General features: G+C 39.3%; 1 protein-coding gene across 5 annotated transcripts in view; it reads left to right on the plus strand.

The window, feature by feature from the left end:
- KLHL32 (kelch like family member 32) overlaps nt 1–27,151 on the plus strand; it is a 238,752-nt gene that overhangs the window by 84,287 nt on the left and 127,314 nt on the right. For all 5 annotated transcript variants that reach the window (XR_007462784.1, XM_049654024.1, XM_049654028.1 and 2 more), the window contains one exon: nt 10,970–11,077. Coding sequence is in view for 4 of the 5 variants with exons in the window: in XM_049654024.1 (XP_049509981.1) it covers nt 10,970–11,077 (108 nt within the window). In the remaining variant the exon portion in view is untranslated. The remainder of the gene's footprint in view (nt 1–10,969; nt 11,078–27,151) is intronic.

Below are 27,151 nucleotides of genomic sequence, written 5' to 3' on the forward strand. Positions count from 1 at the left end.
GGCCTCATGAAGTGGCTTTTAAATTTAGTCAGGAAAAATAGCACCATTAATGATGGCCTTGACATTCAGCAAAGCCAAATTAAGCACTCAATCTGACATTTTATGGACAGTCTGTTATAGAGAGCCTCACACTCGATGGACACTCAATAAACATTAATTGCCTGGCTGATAATGAACAGCTACCCGTCTGTCTCGTATAGAAGCTGCAGTAGTGGATAACTAGGAGCCTGCTTTTACTTATTTACTATTTATTTTTTTATTTTGAGACAGAGTCAGAGAGTCCACATGCACACGTGTGAGCAGGGGAGGGTCAGAGAGAGAGAGAATCCCAAGCAGGCTCTTTGCTCAGCACAAAGCCTTATGCAGGGCTTGATCCCATGAGATCGTGACCTGAGCTGAAATCAAGAGTCGGAGGCTTAACCGACTGAGCCCACTGGGTGCCCCAAGAGGCTCATTTTAGATGCCCTGTGGGATAGGGCCTCATGAGCACCAAAAGGCGTGTGGATTTTTTTTTTTTTTTTGCTTTTTAAAAAAATTAAAATGATGTCACAATTTCCTTTTAAACCTGAACACATTCATTAAAAATAGAATTCCCTTTGTGAGTTCAAGGTGAAGTACCAGTTAATTGTGGTACTGGTCAAATGTTATTTCCTTTTTAAATAGAGAGCTGAGAGCCTCTGAAGAATCATTGTCACATTCCCTTTTAAAATTGTTTGCATCCATGCCAGAGAAGTCATTAACATTTCAGATAGGATGACTGTTACTTTCATTATTGTGCTGATCGTGCAGTGTATTCATTATAGTGATGAATGGTGAACTCTGGTCTGTATTTTATTCTTTCATTGAAACTGATTCACTTCTACTGAATATAAATATTATGGAGCTAGAAAAAATATTTGCAATGTAATAATAACAGTTAACTCTTAAAAGTCATTTTATGCAGTCATTGTGCTAAGCTCTTTATGTGTATTTGTTTCAAGTGTGTGTTGAAAGACTATTTTTCTGCCATATCTTTTTCATGTTTTTAAAACTACAATTTTCATGCTTTTTATTTAAAATCAGTTTCACTCACGCTTATTTAATCACAGTGATACAGCCAACCTTAGCTTCATCTGAAAGACAGAACACATGTTTGAAGGATAATAAAGCTGATGAAAATTTTAAACCTTTACAAATTGAGTATTGAGTCAAGACAGATGGTTTTTAAAAGGGGCAAGACAGCTGATCATGTGAATCTGATGAATTGGTGTAAAGAATTATTGGGATCCATAGATATGTGCTATTCATCACTCTTATAAAAAATTGATTCAAAATGAACTGTCTACACTGGGATGATCCAGCTGCTTGTTGAATCAATTGCTTTTAATTAGCCCATCTGATGATGGTTGGGCATGGGGCTTGCATGCCTGGATTCCTGAAAGACTGAATTACCAGTGTTCTTCTCATTTAGAGGCATGTGACTCTGAAGTAATAAGAGAGATAGCCATATCAAATCATTCATATCACTTAAAAAATTACATACAGACATCTATAAATTTTCATAGGATTAGAAGAAGTTCTTTGAGTACCTTTCAGAAGTATTAGAGCTCTTGAGGATGCCTAAATTCTTTTTTTCCCATTTTGTAAGATAGGGAGGCTTTTCACATAGCCTGCACGGACAGAGCATCAGATGTGTTTACAGAAGGAGTGAACTTGAACACATGTGACAACCCAAACACTCCATATTAAACTGGCCTATTCTGCCTTGGAATCGGAAGGTTCTAGTGAAGTGGTTGCTTAGCAACTAATGGAGTTAGAAGAAACAGTGTGTTAGCTGGGGCTCTTGCCCTCATCTGTGTATAGTCAAATAATGGGAGAGTGGCTCTAGTGTGTATTGCCAGGCTCACGACTGTCAAACCAAAATGATGAATAAAATAGAAGGTCGAAGACAGATGCCACAGCTAGGCTGGGCACCCCTATCTGTAGTCGTACACACCTTATATAATGTTGGCACACTGAAGAAAAAGATATTAAAAGAGGACATTAAAAATAAAAGAAGAGCTGTTGAGATTTTGTATTAAAAATTTAAGAGTGGCCATTAACTCACACTGGGTTTTTAAAGAGAAGAGTAAGTGATAATTAAGGCAATTCCACATTATTAAATGTTCTTCCAAAAAGTTCTCTGCAGAAAAGATGTAACAGATTCAATGTGATGAGGTCATGAGCAGAGTGTTTCAGCACTTACACATGTGCACACTTTATGATGCCAGGCTGGCATACCTGCTCCTGCTCCCTCTCTCTACCCACAACAGACAAAATAACAAGAGCCTGACCACTCTCAGTGAGTCTGGATGTGGGCTCACAGCCCTCAACAAGGTTCCAGGCAGCCACTCCCAGTGTCAGATGGGGTAGGCAAGGTGACAGTGCCTTGGCATTCTTTATGGCAAATGGAGATTCCTTAAAAGCTCTGGTTTTTGAATTCCATAGGGATGGGTCTGAGGGATTTGTGTCAATAGAAGCTCTATGATGACCATATGAAATTCCTCTTCAGGAATGTAAGATAAGAAGGAGATGGCCCAGAGAAGGTCAACCAGAGTAACTGGGGAAAGGAGGATGGTGGGATAGATTTACCTGAAGGCTGCTACCACTGTTACCATCCAAGAACATAGGACGAGCTACTCTCCCAGAGGCCTTGTTCTTGAAACCATGAGTCTTATTTAACTTTTACTTCTTATGTAATAACCGTTCTTCTCACCCCCCACCCCCCACCCTGCCAAGGTGTGGCAGCCAGTCCTTCCTTGCTGGGATTTGGACTCCGGTCTTGTGCCCAGACTACAGGATTTCTAGCATCGGCCTTCAGTGCTAACATTTTATGAATCAGAGAATTTGGATTAGTCTCCTCTCCAAGAGGAGACTTAATAGTTGTAACCACATATCAGAAAGGCTGTTAAGTATAAAAGATTCAATTTATTGAAATTCTACTACGACCAAGGGGAGAAAGTTATCAGGAGGGTGATTATGATTCAGTATTCTGGAGGTAGTAGTAATACCTCATATTCTTATGTAAAGTATCAGATATCTCATCACTTCAAATATTTAGGCATGCAAGGAGTGCACATAGATCACCTGGAGCTTTTGTCACAATGCACCTTCGATCCAGTAGGTGCGAGGTGGACCTGGGATTCTGTGTCTCTAACGCATTCTCCACTGATGCCAGTGCTGCTGGCCCAGGGACCACACCTTGAGTAGCGAGGGGCCAGTGATCTCTGAAGTACCTTTTAGTTTCAAGATTCTGTTTAGAGAAGAGAAGCTAGAGTTTTAGCCATCATGCTTAAAACACACCCAGTGTGACTTTGGTAAGCACCATTAAGAGCCTCGTCTGTGTTTTACAGAATCTTCCCTGAATGCTTACATTGTAATTGACATAGAATCTCTCACTCAGCCTCCTCAGTTTTTCTCCTATTGTTTTCTTCAGGCTTTCAAACTTTTCTGATATTATTGTCCTCTGAAACTTTCCTTTCTTTGTAGCTACTTCCCCTAATTCATGCAGACTGTGTATCACACCTGCTAAGTCACTCCTTGACATAGGCCCCAAATTCTGTTTTAGGACAGCTGTCAAAATGCAGTAAATCCCAGTTTGGTTTTAGTCAGTATGTCCATAGTAGATTTAGAAAGGCAGGGTTGAGGATATGAGGACAGAACAAATGGTGTCTGTGTGGGAAGATTCATTCAATAATGGCTTATCAAATATATCCAGTAAGGAAGAGTAAGTGTCATCCCTAAATACCTGAAAGAATAGACTTCTTTACATGGTGGGTAGTAAAGTATTGAAATCCCATACCCAAGGAATATAGTCGTAGACTAAAAAGTAACAGAAGCACCAGAGGAATGAGCAGAAGCCAAGGGATCTGAAAGGGTGACCCAAGGATAAAGCCAGATGTATGGATGCCATTTTCCATTTTCCAGAGTAGTAACAATTGACAAGGATAAATACCATTCATGGATAACCTGACTTCATGATAGGCAACGGTTTCTGGCCTTCCCATTTGCTATATCTTTAAGAAAAAAACAACTCGGTTTGTATCCTTTTTCCATTCCATTCCCCAGAAGACTCAAGTGGTTGAAATATGGGTGCATCCAGGAGGAGGAAAATTCTAGAGAGAATGCCTGGCTAGCCTCAGTCAGTGGAGCATGCTACCCGTGATCTTGGGGTTATAGGTTCAGGCCCCGCATTGGGTGTAGAGATAACCAAGAAAAAAAAGAAACAGGATAAAGCATAATCATGCTGGTTTTGAAGGGCTTATTATCACCATGTAATTAATTTAAGAAGCAACTGTGCCAAGAGCAAAGCTGTGAAATACAGTTAGATTCTTTGAGTAAACAAGTTACATATTTGAAAATGTTGGGGAAAACCAGTATGTTTCACATTTTTTAACATACAAGGTGAATTTTTCTTTATATGGTTAAGGTAAGAGAAAACTGGTATTTTAGAAATATTAACTTTTGCTGCCTAATTATATGTATAGTAATCTAATTTGCTGTTTTCATTTGTCCTGATACATTATTCTCTGAGACACTTACTATACTGTTTGAGGAAGAATTAAAACAGCTACAAAATATATTGGGGGAAAAACCCTCCAATGAAACAGCCTCACTGTTTCAGGCCATTAAGCTCCCCAAATGGATTGGGAAGCTTTTGCATTTGAGAGAGGAAAAAAAAAGGTAAATAGTCCAGTTCAACTGTGGTTAGTACCCTTCTTTCTTCAATGCTAGAGAAATGGGCAATTGTGGTTAACTGAACAGTCTCATGAACTGGGATTTACTACCCATTCTATATGTGAGGTATAACCAAAATGTAATAAAAGATAATCACCATTAACACTAAATTGAGCAAAATGTAATCTTTGTTGATTCAGAAGTTAGCTTGACTCTGTAATGCCACATGGCCATTGTAAACATCACTAATGACGTAACACTGGGCATTTACAAGATGTAGGGGATCCGGCTGGATCTGCTGATCATTATAAGTTGCTCCTTTCAATAACTTCCTTAAACATGTTTATTTACTTTTATTGAACTCTCATAAAAGATAAGGGTTGAATGTATCCAAAACACTGCAGTTATTTCATCCAGAAAATCATTTGGATTCCTGAAAAAAACGGAATTCACAGTACATCTTGCCCATGTCCAGTGCAATTCGAAAGCTATGTGTAGTTTACCAGGTGAAAAGATCATATTTCACCAACTTTAAGTGCTTAAAAAAATCTGTTGCTCTTATCATCTTTGAAGATGTAGTGGAATTTCCATCGGTCAGTTTTGTGACATTAATGTACCAACCTAAAATTGGTTGTAGTTCATCTTGTGACTGCATGACATCAATGTGACCTGGAGAAACTGAATTCATGTACTGTGATTTTAAGACTCAATTTGTGTCATTTCTGTGTGAAATACAGGAGGACTGACACACTATAAATCGACAGTTCTCTCTGTGGGAGGCACTTAAAGTGGATTGTGTTCTCACAAACTGGGTTTTCAATTAGAAAGATTTGTGGTGGCGGTAGCACATTATCAGCCAAGAGTGATCTGTGACAACTGTAAATCTCAGCCTGGCCAAGTCTCTCCCAAAGACAAAAACAGTGTGAACCAAGGAAGAATCTGTGCGATGCTTCCATATTTCTGAGCAGAATCTTATCCCATGCTTTGGCAGAATGTTGTGGCTTCATAGAGGGCATTGCCATATGTTCTTACTTCTTTCTAAATGTCTAGCTTTGAACTAATGTGTATTTAGCTTATGGTAGATAATCTTTTTCTTTAACTGTAGCTACTTTAGCTATTTGTCTAAAACACCTTGCATCCAGAAAATTTCTGCCTATGTCAGATTAGTTATTTTTGTTTATGACCCTGTGTTACAGCTGGACATCATTGCAGCTGCATCGTCATCTGAACTTTTGAAGAGCATGTTGTTTCATTCATTCATCCATTCATCTCTATTTATTGTATGTGTGCCGTGCTAGGGTCTAGGGGCTCCATGGTGAGTAAGGAAGATGTGGTGCCCACTTTCACTGAGCTCGCAGTTTACCTTTTCAGGACACTCAGTGCTAAAGGACAGCACCATGGTCCCATCACCTCTTTTGCTACCAAAAGACACTTTGTCCTTCCCTGTGGGCTCTAGAAGCTCTCTTGACATTGTTTCACAAGTTCTCTTGACATTTCACAAGTTTCACAAGCTGATGAATGACTGGGTTCTTCCTTACTTTGGTGGTATCCAGTGAGGCTTTTTCTCTGTTTTTCCTTCCTTTTAGAGATAGCTAGAGTGCACATAAGCACCCCCCAGCGGGGAAGGGACAGAGGGAGAGGGAGAGAGAGAATCCCAAGCAGGCTCCACAGCCAGCATGGAGCCTGACATGTGGCTTGATCTCACTAACATGAGATCATGACCTGAGCTGAAATCAAGAGTCAGATGCATAACTGACTTAGCCACCCAGGCGCCCCCAGTGAGGCTTTTTCCGATTGAGGTGCCTTGTAAGATTATTAAGCCCAAACATAGATAATAATTGATTTAATAATTTCCTTTTTTCTTCTTATTAACCGGTGTTGTAACTTTTAAAAATTATGATGTTTTAAACTTATAACATTAAGTTTCTAAGACTGTATGATTATCAGAATGGAGGTTGTGTGTTTGTGGAAATGGTGATGGTTTTTATGATGTGGTCAGACCTTAACGTAGGGTGTAGGAGTATGTGATAAAAGTTAAGTCCTACAGCCAGACAGGGATTTTGAGTGGGGCTGTCATTAGGAAAGCATTTGAAAGAAGAAGATTTGGGCAGAGGGCAGAGGAGGAGCTGTTTCTTAGCTCTCATTTTAATTGAGATTGAAGAGAGACTTGGGAAAGTAGGGCAGTCAGCTTGGATTAGAATAACAGCTTCTACTTATTAAGCTTCTACTTTGTGCCAGATACTGTGCTTGATATTAAGCATAGTTGTACCTAAACCTCAAGACAACCTATGAGGTTTGTATCATCTCTATGTTACAGATAAAGGGCCTAAGGTTCAGAGAAACTAATACATTAGCCAAAGGTCACATGTTGAAGGTAAATTGCCACTTGACTGTGGATTATGGGACCCAGGATTTTAATCAGATGTATCTTTCTGCAGAGTCCTGAATATTAAAACTAAAACAAAGTTTTCAAAAGGCAGTTGTTAGAAATACACAGGTAACACATATTTATTTTAATGACAAATAATACTATGTAAATGAAATAAAAGTAATAGTCTTTTCCTTCCCTCTATAGTCATACCCTCTAACATAACCATACTGACAAATTTGGAGTTCCTTTATTGCCTGTTCAAACATGTACAATGATATATGTACGTTATTCAAGGGGTTGTGTTCTGTCCCCGACTCTGCCAAGCCAGGTGTCAAGTTCTAGCACCCTGGTTGAGGATGCCTGTTCTATGCCACCTTTGCTGTGGTTGCTTTTGAAAAAACCCAAGGAAAGCAGATTCAAAAAAAAAAAAAAAAAAAAAAAAGGCCTCCCTTGGCCTCTTGTTCTGTTCTGTAGCCTTTGCTCTGAGGGACTTTTTGCATTTCATTAACCCAGATAACTCTTGTGCAGTTTGAGTCATGTCTGTCAGCAGTGGAGTTGATAGAGAGCAGCTGGGCACCATTTCAGGTACTGTTACAACTTGGAAGATCTGAAAAAAAAAATTCATATCGGGAATATATTAAAAATTGAAACAAGCCACATAATAAAAAACAGACATTGAAAACAACTGGAATTTCAGTTTTTAGAGTGGCAATAAGAAATCTAGAAGCAAATTCGGAATTACACAAATTAAAAGATCTTTTTATTATTATGACCTGTGCTTTTTAGTTTTGAAATTTTATTGATTTATTGATTTAATATTTTCAGTAGGCCATGGCCAATGTGGGGCTTGAACTCATGACCCTGAATTCAAGAGTCACATACTCTACTGACTGAGCCAGCCAGATGTCCATAGTTTTGAAATTTTAGATATTCCATGAATGCATAAGCAGAATCCATTTACATTAAAATCAATTTTCTGATAGCCTTTTATATCTATAGCTGCACCTCAATTGAAAACAACAACAACAGGGGGACTGGGTGGTTCGGTCCATCAAGCATCTGACTTCGGCTCAAGTCATGATCTCGTGGTCTGTGAGTTTGAGCCACACGTTGGGCTCTGCGCTGACAGCGCAGAGACTGGAGCCTGAGGTGGATTCTGTGTCTCCCTCTTTTTCTCTGCCCCTCCCCCACTCACATTCTGTCTCTCTCTCAAAAATAAATAAACATTAAAAAAATTTAAAACAACAACAGCAACAAAACCCCCGGAGACTAGTGTTCCTAATGTATCACTGCTTTTAACCAAAGAATACGTAAGGGAGATAGAATTCTATTTCATCGTTATTACAGTATAGAAGTTTCACTAAGACCTTGCCTTATACAGGTAATATACTGAACACTTCATATATGTAGTGTCATCTAATATTCAAACAAGTTCATGAAGTGGGTACAATTATTGTCCCCATTTTTTAGATAAGAAAACTGAGTCAGAGAGAGGTTACATGTGTGTCCCAGTCACTTGCTAGTGTTTATAATCAAGCCCAGAATGGTTTGGTTACAAATTTGCCCTTGATCGCCGTGGTTCACCAAACCAAGGATTATGTGACTTCAGATCGTGTTTTTAACCATTCCCAGAGTCCCTTAACTCCCAGTGGCACTAGCAGCAAGCCAGATCAACTCACTCACTAACCATGTTGCCAAATATACCGTATTGACCATTCACCATTAACAGTTTCTAAAGGAATGTTAGATTTCATTTATTCATGATAAAGCCAATTTCTGAAAGTGAAATCTTCTGAATGCTATTTAATATAGCAAATATAATTGTGTATGTTACACATTACATACTCCCAATGCCTTTAGGATATTTTGAATATTGTTTTTTATTGTCTCAAGTTGAAAACATTGAAAATATTCTTTACATTTCTCAAATGATAAGAGAGTAATAATTTGGTGTTTCTAACGATTAAAATTTTAACTATAAAGGAAGCTAACAAAGACAATTCTATTCATTATAAGATCTCAGAACTCTCAAATGCAGTGATACAGAAATGACGAGCTCCAGAAAGAATAATAGATCATCAATTAATACCACCATTCAATATATATTAACTTAAAATGTGTAGAATTGTGAGGATGAAAAATAGATTTATCAAAACACAAAAATCGCTAAGAGATGAATGTTAATACATTGACAAAACAAAAAAAATCACATTTCTAAAATTAAAAATTTAGTGTGAACTAACATATTACCATAGAGAAGAGTGAGGGGTTTTTCCCACCCACTTTTTAATTTTATCTCTATGAAGTTAGCTAAACTGTACATTCTGAAGGCACCATCCCCTTAAGACTTCTATCACTGCTGATACCAGTTGCCAGTTAGAAGGGGTTCCTAAAACTATTCTCACATTCATTAATTCACTAGGAAGTCTCACAGAACTTGCTGAAAACTTTTATACTCATGGAAATGGCTTATTACAGGGAAAGGAAACAAGTTGGAATTAGACAAGGAAAGAGACACATAGGACAGAATTGAGAAAGGGACCACATGCAGATTTGCTGGCCGTCCTGCCTCTGTGGGATCATAGCATTGTCTCCTAGCCACCCTAAGTGACAAAATGCAGAGGACTGCCAACCAGGGACACATACCCAAACTTTTGGTGTCCAAAGTTTTTATTGGGGCCCACTCACAGGTTGCCATTGTGATTGACTTTTCATCTCCAGCCTCTCCTAGAGGTCAGACTAATACCTTTAGTCTCCATTTCCTCTGGAGGTCAGAACTGATACAGTGTGGCCCAAACCACCATTGTAAATCCTGGTGTTAGACTGTCATTGGTCAAAGTTCCAACAAACAAAGACACTCCTGTCAAGCAGGATGTTCTAAGGGTCTGGTGATCACCTTCCAGAAGCCAAGGGAAAAGACCAGAGCTTCCTTTGGGTGAGGTTAATTCTTTGCAATATAGATGTATATACTTTTCTAAAAAGTGCATTTCATCGTTGGTAACGGAAAAGGGGATATTCTCTTTATACCTGTTAAATCAAACTTGTTACAAGTGTATAAATTACACTTGTGTAAATTATGTGTAAACAAAAAAGTGGGTATCTTTTGTTTTTGTTTTTGGACAGGAAGCAAGCCAGTGCATTTTTTTTTTATTTGGCAAGGTTTCATTTTATTTAATTTTTAAGCTTTCACTTGACATACTGATCCTGTAGACCTGATTTTCAGTAAGTTGGCCATTTGGGGAATTGGTTTGGGGGCAAATTGATTTTCAGTAAATAACTTAGTGGTTCTAGAACTCAAGTGAACATCAGAGTCACCTGGATGGCCTATCACAACGCACATCGCTGGGTTCCACTGTGAGTTTCTGTGTCAGTAGGTCTGGGCTGGGGCCCCCGCCACCCATACTCTAAAGTTCCCAGTGATGCTGATATTGCCAGGCCAGGGGCCACATTCTGAGAACCCTTGGAACAGAGTGTGTGATACATGGCGGGTGAGAGGAATGAGGTCTGTCATTAAGATGAGGTAGAAAATATGCAGAGAAGTTAAGAGACAAAGGTGCTGCTTTCCATGTCTTGTTGGCAAGTTGGAAGTGCTCCACATTTCATGGTAGCAGTGAGACCCCGGATCGAGAGACTGAGTTCAGTGAGTGAGCCTCAACACAGCCACCCCAGAGAACAACCGTGGGATTAAGTGGGACTCTGTGTGTGAGGTGTGCGATGCCATTTGTGTGTTACTCTGTTTAGACAGAGTGATTTGCAGTGGCTTTTTGTAGACGCATTTCAAAAACCAAAATCAATCTTTAATTTATGGGATGTATTTCTTTCCTAGTCTCTCTAGAACTTTTCTTGTTTCCTTGCTTTTTAAGTTCCATAACTCCCCATCCCTGCCTTTCTCTCCCATCTCAGGCGATGTTCAGTCTCTGTATGGTGGAAAGTGGAGCTGACGAGGTCAGTTTACATGGTGTGACCAGCCTTGGCTTAAAGCAGGCCCTGGAGTTTGCATACACAGGACAGGTATGGTACCACATGTCATCTGAAAGGTTTAACATTTTAACTCCAGCCAACCAGAGGGGATTATCCTTGAAGTATGAGATTTGGGTGTTTTTCTTGTTTTTCATTTTGATGTTTAAAACAAAAGTTTCACGTCTCCTTAATTTTATAACTAAAATGATGGAAAGGTAAGTAAAGCAATTTGATTTTAAATAGGACCCAAGGAGCATAATATTTTAATCTGAGCTCAGTGGCTTGCTGGTGTAACTTTAAAATATCCTAAAGAACTGTCATATGGGAATGAGTTTGCAAAATAACTTGAGTTGTTATTACTGAAGCTCTATTACTTAATCATGACTTTATTGGCTTAAAAAAATGTAAAGCCCTGAGAAGCCATGTATAACATCTTGGCACCCTGTCCTCCACACATATCTCAGATGCAGGGTCTCAAGTAATAGATTATAATGTGATGGTTTGAAAGCCAAAATTGTTCATCATTAAAATTGTCATAGAGTTTACAGGTATTTCCAGAGAACATCCATTTTCTTTTTTTTAATGAAAGAGTAATGATGAGAACTAATAGAATGTGAGTCAGTGTGTGACTATCAGAGAAAATCAAAATAAGACTGCATAAAGACCGTATGAATCTAGGTCTGAAGCATCATCGTTCTTTACTAGTTTTATGTTACTGAAACAATTATTAGAACACACAAAAACCTTCCTTTTGAAATTATTTTTAATTGAGATATAACTGACATATAACATTGTATTAGTTTTAGGTACAGAACATAATAGTTTGATACATGTCCTACCAAAGTTTAGTTAACATCCCTCACCACACATAGTTACAAATATTTTTTTCTTGTGGTGAGGACTTTTAAAATCTATTTTCTTAGCATCTTTTAAATATACAACAGTATTGTTAACTATGGTCACCATGCTGTATGTTACATCCCCAGGACTTATTTATCTAAACCTAGAAGTTTGTACCTTTGACCCTCTTCACCCATTTTACCTACCTCCAACCCCCCATTTTCATTTGAGAACCACTCAAAATCAATCCACACACTGACTGGATGTTTATCCTCTTTTATAAAGTTGGGTTGTTTAATTCCATTTTATTTAACGTATGTTTAGTATCCTCTATGCTAAAATAAGGAGGCCCACACCCTGGTGAGGAAGAGAGCCATACACGTAATCACATGTCCTCATTGTGTTGGGAGATATAATAGAAGCAGAATACAGGAGATAGTACAGACAAAAAGGAGGATGTGATTATCTGGAGCCATCAGTACAAACTTTCACAGAGAAGGTGGTATTTGAGTCTTGAAGAATGTTGGGAGTTCACTTTTCTGCTAAATTTTCCTCTTTAGAGGCTTATTAAACTGTATGATATTATCCACTTTCTTTTCTAGAGCTAGTAGAGTTTGAGGTATGTTTCATAGAATAATTGAGGCAAAGTCTGGCAGCTGAAATAAAAATAGTGGGTAGAAAGGGAAAAAAATCATCCATCAAGTAGCAGGTGCAAAGGGAAATAGAAAGGAAGTGGATCACAAATTCAGGGTTCAGCCCAGCCAGATTTCATGCCTTAGGAAATTCAGGTGGACAGTTATTGTTCACAGATTTGCCAAAACAGATTCCCAGTGAGCTGAGTAAATAATGTGTTATATGATTTTTGGTTTACAGATGTAAAGACAGATAGCCAGCTCTAAATTGTGTCTTGTGTAGATTTCTCTCTTCACATCTGAGATACAGTCACACCCGCATTTGCCCATCCCTAAAGTACTATTGATAACCTGTAGCTCATACTTTGCTGGTACGCAGTGGGAATGAAATAGTAAATCTTGTGTGTTTTTTTAATAAAACTATCCAAGTAAGTAGTTTTTGTACTTAGTTGCATTAATAACGAAAAAGTTTAAGCTCAGAAGCTATGGGCTGCAAAGCATTTAAATCATTAGTAAACAGAAGGGCACAAAAATTGCTATAAAGGCTGAGTTAAAACATGCATGCAGATATAAGTGGCTGTCTTATTGTTTGCTTTTGATTGCCTTGTAGTTTCTTTCACATTATATAGAGAGATAGATAGTGCCTGTGGCATAAAGGATTTATGAAACATGAACTTTATGAACGGGGCTTTTTGAAGAGTAACAAAACTGCTTGGGAAGAAGTTTGCAATCATATTCATCAGTTAGGAGTCATATGCTCATATTCCACTTTTATGAGGAGAAAGGAAAGCCAATAACTGCTTAAAAAAAAAAAAGCAAGCCCTAGGGCCAGACCCAGAATTGCATTTATTCTGCCCAGTGACCTGTTTCTGATGTGTCTACCCACAGAGCGGCAGCCAGCCTGCAGCATATAGCAGTAACTCATCTGTTCAGATTGTGTGCTGAGGGACAGGAAGTGGGCTGGCATTTCATGGAGCATCTTCTGCAAGAGCAAGGACACTACCCTAGGCACTTTATGTGTGCTGTTTGAATTCATCTTCTAGACAGGTCTGCAGAATGCAATGATCCATCGTGAAGATGATGGGCCCGGGAAGGTGCAGGGAATGACTGAAATCACTCTCCCAGTGAATACAGACTCAGTGAGTCAAGTCAGTCTTCTTAATTTCAAATCCATTGTTCTTTCTTAATGTCCTAGGTCACTGAGGAAAGGTTAAGTCATATTTGTTCCACTTTGTTGAAGGAGGCAGGGAAGCATTTGGACATTTTAGAGAGTGACCTGCTCTCATCCTGGGGGCCTTTGCAACACTCAGTTCATGAGGGCTCCAAGTTGCTGCACTGGTAATATGATTACTCTTTGCTGCACAGTGGACATTGATATAGTCTTTCTTGGACAACATCCATGGTACTTTGTTTTCTTAAACACCAAAAATGACATTATAATAAGTCTGTTTTCCGTTTAAGATGCGAACAGAGATAATGGCAGAACGTGAAATTGCAGTGTGCTTGGGAAATGCAGAAAGCTGCTTTCTCTTACTATGGAATCAAAGTTAACATTAAGCAAAGAGTTTGTCACATGGAAGCAGGAGTAAAAGCATAGTTCTTCCGCTTCTTGTTTTTTTACTATTGTGGATATTTGCTAATCTATTGTCTTTTAGTCATCATGTAGATTTGTAAAAATGAGGGTTAACATTGAACTTCTCTACCGATAGCTATTTTTACTGGCAGTTGATTATACCTTTAGTCAGTGGTAGTAGGCATAGTATAAAATATAAGTATTTTAAGTGTCTGAAAATTGTTGCTGTCTTGGGAGGTACATTGGAAGTAGAGTGGGTGTGATGAATGAATGCCGCCGCGTGTGACAAGACGTGTGCATGTTCCTCCTACATACTGCTCTAAAGCATAGCCTTCTCAAACTTGGTCACAGATTTCATCCAGAAATTTTAAAGAAAGGGCAAACTTTTCCCCTAATGCTAATACATCCTCTGAAAATGCATGCACTTTTCTTATTAAGAAGCCTTACATAGGGCTGAGCAAGCACACATTCTGCCTTCCCACTGATGAGAGACGCACGCCCTTCTTGGGGCACAGCTTGTGCTGAGGCTGGGATGCATTGCAACCCTTGTGGGTGTCTGCACAGCTATATAGAGCAGAAGCAGCCATGAGGGGCAAAGGAGCCAGGCTGCTCTCTAGGTCCTGTTCTGGGCTGGCACTGGGAGTGAGGTCAGAAGCAAATGGTGTGATGTAAACTGTCACTGGGCAGATCTGCCTTAGCGGGGAAAGGACAAAGTAAACCTAAGAAAACACAAAGTCTCACTTAATTTGGTGGGAGAGACTACCCGTTACCTTGGCCTCCCTTAGTCTGCTCACTTTCCAGCTCTGGCCAGGAATTCATTTGTGTTTCAGATCGGAAAAGAAGAAGGGGAGGAAGAAGAGACAAAAAGGGATTCTGATGGGGACATTGCCTGGGAGGAGGATTCCCAGTCCTAACTAGACAAGAGGTCAGCCACTCAAGAGTCAGCAGGTGTTGCTAAGAAAGCCCAGAAGATAGTGAGGAGCAGTTAACACCAAGACCTTTCTGTAAAGAGAAGAGTCCTGTTTCTGGAAGGACTTTCAACCTCAAGGGTCCTAGAATAGGCCCCTAGGAATTTGAGTAACTAAGGACAAAATAGGAAGCAAACAGTGCTGAGAACCACAATAAAGTTCACTGTGGCGCACTCTGGCTCTGGTGGTGTTAAGGAAGAGAGGCTGTATGCCAAGTACTGTGCTAAATACCTTCCTTAGATTGGACCAAGGGGTTAAGCCTAATTAGCTTCCCCTGACTTTCCAGAGAACTGTCCTCTCATTCTGTTCCTTGTAGCTTTGAGAGAGAAACTATGTACCCAATGATAGTGGCATTTGTAGTTTCCTTTAAAATTCCCCACCTCCAGGTACTCCCAGCTTTGTCAGCCATGAACCAGCCATGTCATATCTGGGCATCTGAAGAGAAAGGACTCTTTGGTATCCATATGCCCTTGCTTTTCTCTTTATCATTTGGTAACTCCAGCCTTGGCTCTTCATCACATGGAAGAAGCCATGTCCTTGGGACTCCCATCCTAATTACCTTCCTCTTATCCAGAGAATGCTTTAGTACAATCTTCACAAGGAGATTTTGTGTAACCATTAATATTAATATTTTAAAGTCTTTGGAAATATAGTAAAGTATGATACTCTATTAAGTGAAAAAAAACGTTTTAGCCATAATTGTGGTTATGTAAAAATATTCATGCACCAGAAATTGTAAACTCAAGGAAACTATCCCTTAATATTCATGCTCTGTGCAGCAAGGTTTTTCTTCCTGATTCTGATTTGATCCCTTAATAGGTTCACATTATTTTTTTTTTTTTTACGTGGCACTGATATGGCATACACTGTAGCATTCCATTTTGGTGATCATCGAAACTGTATTTATTCTCCACAGCCGAATATTTTCCTCTGTAGACCTGAGCACTCAGACCCAGCAGCAAACTGACAGGAGTCTTAATTGGAACTGCTTCTCATGGACCATCCCTTCAGGGATATATGTGTCACTTTCCACGCAAAAAGTCCCCATAAGATTTGCTTATAAACATAACCTGGTTGAACTAAATGGTAGCACATGAACAAATCTGGGAGAAATTTTTCTTAAATGCATCACTGGGGAGCCATGTTCAAGGCTTTTCAGTGATTTAAATATTTTAGCTGTAGAATCCTTTCTTCGCCTAGCAGTATCTACAGAAACCTGGCAAGCAAAAAGCCCCTAGGGCCCTTGTACCATGCCCCAGGCTTTGGAGGCCACAGTCCTAAATCCACATTCTGAGGAAGAATATTTTGAATTGTGCAGAAAGTGATCCTTTTCTCCTTCCCTTAATTCCTGTCAGAGCTGTGCCAGAGTCCACATTGGAAGGTTTGAGAGTGAAATGAAGGAAGTTTGAATGTCATCAGTGATTTTTGCTTCCTTGGATCCTTTGAAATTCTGCATTATTTGCCTTTGGAGAGATTTTCTGTTTTATCAGTGGGTCATTGAAACCTACACACAAGCAGGTGTGTCCCCTTTCCGGCTTACTGTTTCAGGGTGAAGATGTTACCTGTTCCTGTTCATGGTTTCACAGGAAGCAATCAACTGACTTGACAGACAAGAACCATATGCCAAATGGAATTTTCATGGCTTCCTAAGTTGTTAAGTAAAACAATAAACCTTGACATGTTTTGGTGGTCAAAAGTGGTAAGGACAGGTTGGGGACCTAATCTTCTCTTGTGAAAAAAATGAAAAGTGAGATTTCAAAAGTCTGGGTCCTGACTGACCCCCAGAAGCTTACTTTTCTCAGCTGAGGACCAAGAACCCAAGCACTCCCGGCCTGGAAGCCCATCTGTTCTTTAAAGGGAACAGTTGACTCACACAAAGTGAAGTCATATGGGAGGACCTCCTCCATGTAGAGCAGGACCAGTTCTAATTAACAGTCTCTACTTCATGCCAGCCTGTTCTCCTGTATTTGTGCCGTCTGGTCAGAATGTACTCAGGTGTAGTTTATACTGCAGGAATTATAAAGCCATTTGCTCAGCATATCCACATCTAAAATATCTCTGTGTAATGAAGTATAATTGCCACACACTTCTGAGATCTGCTTTAATTTGGTAATAAAACTGATACTTTGATTTTTTTTTTTAAGTTTCCTGACTCTTCCTTAATAATTTGCAAGTTTGGGTTTCCGAGGTGTCCCATAATCACTCTGCAAAAACAGAATGGCTCCCTAACCAATGCAAAATTTGATTCAGATGTTAAGACTGGTAATGCCACACACGTGCCAAGAGGATATAAAAAGGTTTATTACTCACATAATGAGGCTTTCTGGGGAGAGCAGGGTGTCTCTTAAGCAGGCCCAAAGATGGCTTCAGAGGGCATGTAGGGGGTGATTGGCCTTGACTTTTGTTGTGGTTAGGGGTTGGGGCTGGAGGATTCTCCACTCAGGCAGGAGCTCATGTGGTTTGAACTCCTACCAGCACCAAGGAAGAGAGCACTCAGTCTTTCCTGAACTTTTCCCCAGGTGCGGGGCAAACAGGAAAGAGAGAGGGCTGGGGCTTGAAAGCTGTCAGTAGGCAAACATCAGAAATGGAGTCAGACCTCAGTTACATTAGTCTAGCATTCTACTTGAGTGAGAGTCACATTTTATTTTTTAAAAATTTTAAAGTGTTTGTTTACTTATTTTTTAGAGAGAGGGAGCATGAGCAGGGGAGGGTCAGACAGTGTGAGAGAGAATCCCAAGCAGGCTCTGCGCTGTCAGCTCAGAGCCCTGAGCAGGGCTCGAACCCAAGAATAGTGAGATCATGACCGTAGCAGAAAGCAAGGGTTGGACGCTTAACTGAGCCATCCAGGCACCCCGAGAGTCCCATTTTAGGCATAGATATTTTCCTTTGAGACATTATGAAACTCAGTCACTTAGGAAAACAAAATGTGTTTAAACAATATGCCAATAGTGTATTTGATCTTTCTTGGCATTAATTCCGTGCTGAGGAACCCATTTGTGGGCCACGGTGCTTGAACTTGTGTAGAGAACGTGCATAGTGAGAACATGATTAGGGTCTCTGGATATCTGAGATAGCATTAGATGACAAGGATGAGTGTGGCCCCTTTGTGTTTTAATCTTCTCTGTATTATATACTCAATTCAAATGAGCTGGATTTGTTGCCTGTCTTTACTCTCCTTCCAACTCTACCTCCCACCCTCCCTCTACTGCCAGTATAAGGAATGGAAAGAGAAGTATTTCCTGTATGCTCTTGATAATGGCTCTGTTGTCATAAGTGGGGCAATAAACAGTCAGTCCTTTTCTAGCCAATGTCCTCTAGAGTAGAATCGGCTAATATCCAGCAACTTAAAATAGTAGGTCAACCCACTTAGTTAATTCAGGGTAGATTTTGCACTTCTATGCACTTGTTTCTTTTGGATGTTTTGGCATCCAAATCGTTGCCAAACATTTTACATTTTACGGTGTTCATCTCAAATTTTTCCTTTGCTGTGGTGGATGAGCAGTAACTCTTGTTTTAGAATATTTCTGAGCAGAAATCAAAGCAGAATTTCGAAACAGTGTTCTTTCTTGATCATTGGAATTTGTGAACATTGGCTGCACTCTGAATCCTCCCCTAAGGAAATCCTACCCTTCCTTTAGGTGCTCCATCAAGTCAGCTGTGAGTGGAGGGAGGTTAACAGTTTATTTCATGGAGGAACTTGATTAGCTTATTAATTTTCATAAGAAGATGTCAGCCTATTGATGACTTTTTAAAGTACATCAGCTTTTTCCCTGATTCAGCAAAAGACCATAATTACACTCCAGCCTCAGCCTGGTTTCTGGGACAACTCTTACTAAAGGTTCATTTGGGAGAAATTATATTCATAATGGGTTTCCAGAAGATACACAGTCTGTCTATCAGGCTTGGTGATTCTCAACCTCATCTGTCAGGCCTTAATATAAAAAGACAGCATTGAATGTCTTAGGTTATCCTGAAATGAAATTCTTAGACAGTATAACTTACCTACATAAATTACTCTACATATCAATAAGAAATCTTAACCATCTATGAAGAATAAATAGAGAGAAAGTGTAACAACAATAATATGTTCAGTATATATATGCTGGGGCAGAACGCTTTCAGAAAATATAATGAAATGATTTTCTAAAATAGTAAAATTACATACAAAACAAAACAGGAGACTTTTCTTGGCTTTTATTGTGGTAGCACTCCTGGAAAATTCAGTTTATCTTGATACCAAACAAAAAACAAATTGTGCTTATATGTAAAACAGAGCTAGATTCTGGGCTCAGACTCTTATAAATAAGTTTTTCACTTCTGTGCACGTCCAGCAGGCCATTCAGATGTGCAGGACATAGGGCATTTCTGTGGTTGGTGACTGCCCTGTACATTGCATGACATCTAGCATCCTTGGCCACCACCCAGTAAATGCCAATAGTGTCCCTTCTACTGGGACAACCAAAAATACCTGCACAAATTTCTCTGCTGTTCCCTAGAAGGTTAAGAACCACTGATCAGCTGTTCTAAATTTTATACCTGGATCAAGGTAGATAATCAGAAAATCGAATGTCTGAGTTTTAAAGAATCTCTTCATTAACTTTTAATTCTTATGCAAAATACATTTAAAAAATTTTTTTAAACATTTATTCATTTTTGGTAGATAGAGTGTGAGCAGGGGAGGGGCAGAGAGAGAGGGAGACACAGAATCTGAAGCAGGCTCCAGGCTCTGAGCTGTCAGCACAGAGCCTGATGCAGGGCTTGAACCCACAGAACCATGAGATCGTGACCTGAGCTGAAGTTGGACGCTTAACTGACTGAGCCACCCAGGCGCCACAAGATAAAATCTATTTTTGATGGTATTAACAGTAGCACCAGGTAAGTCATCCAATGACACTCTTAATGTCTGCAGGAAAATTTCCATTAGATCTCAGGGCCTGGAGAAGCTAGCATTCACTTTAGTATTTGTATCTTTTTATCTCATATTAGGTTACATTTCTTTTTTAGTTTGATGCTAGAAAGCTTAGAGCCATGTTTGTGACCTACTTTCAATAGTTATAAGGGTATAAAAACACATGTATGTATACCCCTCCTTTCCTGATCTCCTATTACTTTTTGTTTCCTGTTTTCTCTTAGGTTGAGTGGCTTATGTTCCTAATTTTTAAATGCTTGTATTGATGCCTCAGATCCTATTTATAAATAAATAAATAAATAGGGTAAGTGAAGAGATTGGGAACCTCCGAAGTCTTTGAAATCCCGGAGGTACTCTAATGTTTTTTGTGGGCACGAATAAAGTAGTAACACACGCTATTAGTCCTGCCTTTGAAAATGAAGTGTCTGCAAATTCCCAAGTTGTTCCATAAATAAACCATTCCACTTGCTTTCTAAAGTTTTTTCCATCCTTGTTTTCAGCACTAAAAATAGGGCATATCGTTTTTCATCTTTTAAAATAAAAAAAAAAAAAATCACCCAAGGGGCGCCTGGGTGGCTCAGTCAGTTAAGCATCTAGCTTCAGTTTAGGTCATAATCTCACCGTTCATGAATTCCAGCCCCGTGTCAGGGTCCCTGTCTGCACAGCGCACGCTTGGGATTCTCTGCCCCCCTCCCTCGCCCCTCCCTTTCTCTCACTCTGCTTCTCTCTCTCTCTCTCTCAAAATAAACATTTTAATTTTTTTTAACGTTTATTTAGTATTGAGAGACAGAGACAGAGCATGAGTATGGGGGGGGGGGGCAGAGAGAGGAGGAGACATGGAATCTGAGGCTCCAGGCTCCAAGCTGTCAGCACAGAGCCCCATGTGGGGCTCGAACTCACAAACTGCGAGATCATGACCTGAGCCTAAGTTGGACGCTTAACCGACTGAGCCACCCAGGCACCCCATAAAATAAAAAATTTTTAAAAATCACCCAAAATGTTTACATGAACCTAAATAGGAATAAAAATGAAAAATAATATTCACTAAATAGGAATAAAAATGAAAAATAATATTCATCCAAATTCTGTTCACCCAAAACCTAACTTATTTACACATTATATGTTGTTTCCCTGGTTTATTTTTCTTTTTCTGGCCTTTACCCATATGCCTAAGTAGTTTTATATAGATTTTTGTGACTATAATTTACTTAATTTCTTCTCTGGAATTAGATAAAAGTACATTTATCCATAAATGCTGCCTTATTGTAATCTAGTTTTTTCATTCATTTGGATTATTTTAAATAAATTCACAGACCTAGAATTACTTGGTCAAAAGGAGAAAAGTATTTTTTGTGAGAACCGCCTTCTGAAGGAGTTTTGCAATGGCTGCTGTTGGACAACGAGCTTTCTAAACTTTTCCCCTTAAAATAGAATACTTGAGCCCTCTGCTGGAAGCATTTAGTATTTGTATCCAGTAGTACCACGTTGAAGTTTTACAATTCGAAATGTAGGATGTTTAAAAAGAAAACAACCTGGTAGCAAAAATATATAGTCTCTGTGGTTGATTTCAAGATAAAAAACAACTGGCCAACCAGAAGTTTTGAGAAGATTTATATTATGAATACATTTTCCATTTGAGTAGAATAATGACGCAGACATTCAAATGAAGGACTAATCTGAACACTCTGAATGTCCTAAGTTAACTTGTGAGTATTTTATTTCTTTTGCACACTTCATTAAAAGCATCCATTTATAGTTTATTTTCAAATTGAGAGCCACTATCTCATCAAATACTTAATGAGCACCTACTTTGTGTTAAGAACTTACTAGATGCTAGGGATGCACTGAAGAAAAAAAAAAATACATGCTGAATGCTTTCTCAGAGTGGATTGAATAGTGGTTAGAAATGCCACATCAGCACACCATTGCATTATTGGAAATGGATTACTAGGGGCTTAAAATATTTGGAACATAGTGAAGTGCCTGGGGATGTTTGATGCTCCAAAAGTTATAATAGGAGAATGAATAATTGAGCCTTCATAGAGTACTACCTGAAAAATAACAGGCTAATTTGCATTTTGCTTTGCGGGGAGAAAAATAATACCTATATGATCTATGGTAATTGAATAGATACAGCTCTTGAAAAATCGATCATAGCCTTGCATGGATCTGTCAGGGTAGAAACAGTTTGGCACAGCCCAAAGAATATAGCCACTGACCTTAGGGGGAACCAAGCCTGATTCCAGTCTGTGGCAACTTTGGAGAATTATCTAGTGCATCCTACTGTAAGTATCAGCTCTGTAGTTGCTGGGGAAAGTTACCATTTTCGCTTCAAATCCACGATTCCAAATCTTGGATGGAAACTCATCTTTGCCAGACAGTGCTAATTGGTTTCCAAGTTAATTTGCTTTCCTCTTCTTCCTGGTGCTTTTCTCATTTCTTCTCTCTTCTCAAACCCTGCCCACCCCTCACCCCATTACCCTACTTCCAGTATACCAAGCACAAGGAAAACTCACCTTCCTTTGTGAAGATAGGTTCAGACAGGAAGATCGGCATCTTTTCACCATCAAATCCCCAGTCCCCTGTTCCTGTGCACTTGTTCTGTGTATTTCTGTCTTTCATGGTGGAAGAGGTATCCTTGCTCTGTCAAAAATTAACCTCTCCACATAAGCTCTGGATCATACTCCCTCTGTTCCTCTCAGGCTTCACTCCCGAAAGTGTCTGTCTCTTCTGTCGTCACTTTCTCCTTCTCCGTTGGAACATCCCCACAAGCGTATAAACATGCTCTATTGCTCATGTTTCAAATTCCCTTTCTTGTTCATATATTCCCCTTCAGCTACTACTTGTTTCTCTACTTGCCTTCACAGAAGAACTTATGAAAAATGTTGTATGCACTTACATTTACTCATTTTCACTCATTTTTTCACTCATCAAGTCTGGAGACTTCCATCATTCCACTGAAATTGCTTTTGACAGTCACAGGTATTGCCAAGCCAATTACATAATGTCACCATGTCATCTCAGCTTCATTCAGTGCAGTCAACCTGCCTCTCCATTGAAGGCTTTTCTCTCTTGGCTTTTGTGACATCACATTCTGTGCCCCTTAGGTACCCTCCCCATCATTCCCTTCCAGATGACTGCTTGCTCCTTTCCCTCTATAGGTTCTGAATTCCTCATGTGTCAGGTTCCTCCTATTTAGTTTAACTGGTTTCCTTTGTGTTGTCATCCAGAGCCACAATATTTTATATAATATTATACTATTGGCTCCCAGTCCCCACTTATACTGCAGACCAGGGATTGGAATACTCTCTCTGTGAAGTGCCTGAAAGTAAAGAATTCGTCTCTGCAGGCCACATAAAGCTCTGTTGCAACTACTCAACCCTGCTCTGTAGCATGAAAACAGCCAGAGACAAATATGTAAATGAATGTGCTATGTTCCAGTAGATGGAATGGCTGTGTTCTGATAAAATGAATTTTTTTCGGATACTGAAATTTGAATTTCATATCTTTTTCACATAATGCAATACAGGCACATTTCATTTTTTGTGCTTCGCTTTGTTGCACTTTGCAGCTTTGTTTTTTCAGCAGTTGAAGGTCTGTGGCAGGTCTGTGTCCAGCAAGTCTCTTGGTGCCATTTTCCCAACAGTGTTTGCTCACTTTGTGTCTCTGTGTCACATTTCGATAATTCTTGCAACATTTCAAACTTCTTCACGACTATTTTATTTGTTATGGTGATCTGTGATCAATGATCTTTGGTGTGTTGTAATTGTTTTGGGGTGTCATGAACTGCATCCATAGAAAATGGGAAACTTAATGGATAAGTGTTGTGTATGTTCTGACTGCTCCGCTGACTGGCCATTCCTCTGTCTTTCTCCTTGTCCTTGAGCCTCCTTATATTGAAATTAAACTAGTTCATCTCCCTACATTGGCCTCTAAGTGTTCAAGTAATAGGAAGAATCTCAAGCTAGAAATGATTAAGCTTAGTAAGTAAGGCATATTGAAAGCCAAGATAGGCCAAAGGCTAGGCCTCTTGCATCAAACAATTATCTAAATTGTGTTTTGTCTTGAAAGAAATTGGAAGTGCTATTCCAGTGAAAAACACATGAGTGGTAAGAAAGCAAAACAGCCTAATTGCTGATGTGGAGAAGATTTTAGTGGTCTGGAGAGATGATCAGACCAGCTACAACATCCCCTAAAGCCAAAGTCTAATCCAGAGCAAGCCCTTAACTCTCTTCAGTTCTATGAAGGCCAGGAGAGGTGAGGAAGCTGCAGAATTAAAGTTCAAAGCTAGCAGAGGTTTGTTCAAGTGGTTTAAGAAAAGAAGCCATCTTCATAACATGAAAGTTCAAGTTGAAGTAATACGTGCTGATGTAGAAGCTGCAGCAAGTTATCCAGGAGATCTAGCTAAGATAATTAATTAAGGTGGAAACAGTGAATAACAGATTTTCAATGCAGTTTTATATTGGAAGAAGATGCCATCTAGGATTTTCATAGCTAGAAAGGAGAGGTCATTGCCTGGCTTTAAAACTTCAAAGGACATGCTAACTCTTTTGTTAGGGGCTGATTCAGCTGGTGGATTTAAGTTGAAGCCAGTGCTCATTTAACATTCTGAAAATCCTAGGGCCCTTAAGAATGATGCTAAATCCACTCTTCCTGTGCTGTGTACCTGGAACAACAAAGCCTGGATGACAACACATCTGTTTGCAGCATAGTTACCTGAATATTTTAAGTCCACTGTTGAGACGTAATGCTCAGAAAAAAAGATTCCTTTCAAAGTATTATTGACCACTGACAATGTACCTGGTCACCAAGAGCTCTGATAGAGATGTGCAGTGAGATGAATCTTGTTTTCATGCCTCCTAACACAACACAACATCTATTCTGCAGTCCATGGATGCAGGGGTAATTTCAACTTTTAAGTTTTATTATTTTAGAAATACATTTCATTAAGGCTCTGGCTGCCATAGATAGTGATTCCTCTGATGGATCTGGGAAAGTAAATTGAAAACCTTCTGGAAAGGATTCAACATTCTAGATGCCATGAAAAACATTCATGATTCATGGGAAGAGATCAAAATATCAACTTTAACAGGAGTATGGAAGAAGCTGACTCCAGCCCTCGTGGATGACTTGGAGGGCTTGAAGACTCCAGTGGAAGAAATAGCTGCAGCTGTGGTGAAAATAGCAAGAGAACTAGAATTAGAAGTGGAGCCTGAAGATGGGACTGCACTGCTGCAAGCTCATGATCAAACTTGAATGGATGAGGAGCTGCTTCTCATGGATGGGGAAGGAAAGTTGTTTCTTGAAATGGAATCTACTCCTGGTGAAGATGCTGTGAAGATTGTTGAAATAACAACAAAGGCTTTAGAATATTACACGCACTTAGTTGATAAAGCTATGGCAACATTTGAGAGGATTGACTCCAATTTTGAAAGAAATTCTGCTGGGGGTAAAATGCTATCAAGCAGCATCAGATGCTACAGAAAAATCATTCATGAAACGAAGAATCCATTGAAGTAGCAAACTTTGTCTTATTATAAGACATTTTGTCTTATTATAAGAAATTGCCATAGCCACACCAGCCTTTAGCAACCACCACCTAATTGGTCATCAGCCATAAACATCAAGGTAAGACCTCCACCAGAAAAAAAGATTATGACTTGCCGGTCTCCTCAGACAATGGTTAGCATTTTTTAATGGTTAGCATTTTTTAACAGTATTTTTATTTATTTTTTTTATTTTTAAAAAAATTAAAAATTTTTTCAGATTAAATCTTTATTTTTTTTTACTTTTTATTTATTATATATTATTATTTTTAATATAATGTATTGTCATATTGGCTTACATACAACACCCAGTGCTCATCCCAACAAGTGCCCTCCTCAATGCCCATCACCCACTTTCCCCTCTCCCCCCAACCCCATCAACCCTCAGTTTTTTCTCTGTATTTAAGAGTCTCTTATGGTTTGCCTCCCTGCCTCTCTGTTTGTAACTTTTTTTCCCCCTTTCCCTTCCCCTCTGATGTTCTGTTAAGTTTCTTAAGATCCACATATGAGTGAAAACATATGATATCTTTCTCTGACTGACTTATTTCACTTAGCATAATACCCTCCAGTTCCATCCATGTTGCTGCAAATGGCATGATTTTATCCTTTCTCATCGCCAAGTAGTATTCCATTCTATGTATAAACCACATATTCTTTATCTATTCATCAGTTGATGGACATTTAGGCTTTTTCCATAATTTGGCAGTTTTTGAAAGCGCTGCTGTAGACATTGGGGTGCATGTGCCCCTACGAATCAGCAGTCCTTTATCCTTTGGATAAATTCCTAGCATTGCTATTGCTGGGTCATAGAGTAGTTCTATTTTTAACTTTTTGAGGAACCACCACACTGTTTTTTAGAGCGGCTGCACCAGTTTGCATTCCTACCAACAGTGCAAGAGGGTTCCCATTTCTTCACATCCTCGCCAGCATCCATAGTTTCCTGATTTATTCATTTTAGCCACTCTGACCGGTGTGAGGTGGTATCTCTGTGTGGCTTTGATTTGTATTTCCCTGATGATGAGTGATGTTGAGCATCATTTCATGTGTCTGTTGGCCATCTGGATGTCTTCTATGGATAAGTGTCTATGTCTTCTGCCCATTTCTTCATTGGATTATTTGTTTTTCGGGTGTGGATTTTGGTGATACTATATTAAAAAAATGTTTAATGTTTATTTTTGAGAGAGAGACAGAGTGGGAGTGGGGAAGGGACAGAGAGAGAGGGAGATACAGAATCCAAAGCAGGCTCCAGTCTCTGAGCTGTCAGCACAGAGCCCAATGTGGGGCTTGAACTCATGAACTGTGAGATCATGACCTGAGCTGAAGTCAGAAGCTTCAGGAGCTTCAGGAGCTGAAGTCAGGAGCCACCTAGGCACCCCAACAGTAAAGTATTTTTAAATTAAGGTATGTACATTGTTTTTTAGACATAATGCTACTACACGCTTAACAGACCACAGTATGTTGTGAACATAACTTTTATATGCACTGGCAAATCAAAAAATTCATTTGGCTTGTTTTATTGCAATATTCGCTTTATTGTGGTGTGAACATACAGTACCTCTGAGGTATGCCAGTATCAAACTTTTGTTTTTTCCCAACTATTTTAAAAAGTTAAAACCATTCTTAGATATTAGTAACCCCAAAACTGAAATACTTAGAA

Source organism: Panthera uncia (genome assembly GCF_023721935.1).
Source record: "Panthera uncia isolate 11264 chromosome B2 unlocalized genomic scaffold, Puncia_PCG_1.0 HiC_scaffold_24, whole genome shotgun sequence".
Lineage (NCBI taxonomy): Eukaryota > Metazoa > Chordata > Mammalia > Carnivora > Felidae > Panthera > Panthera uncia.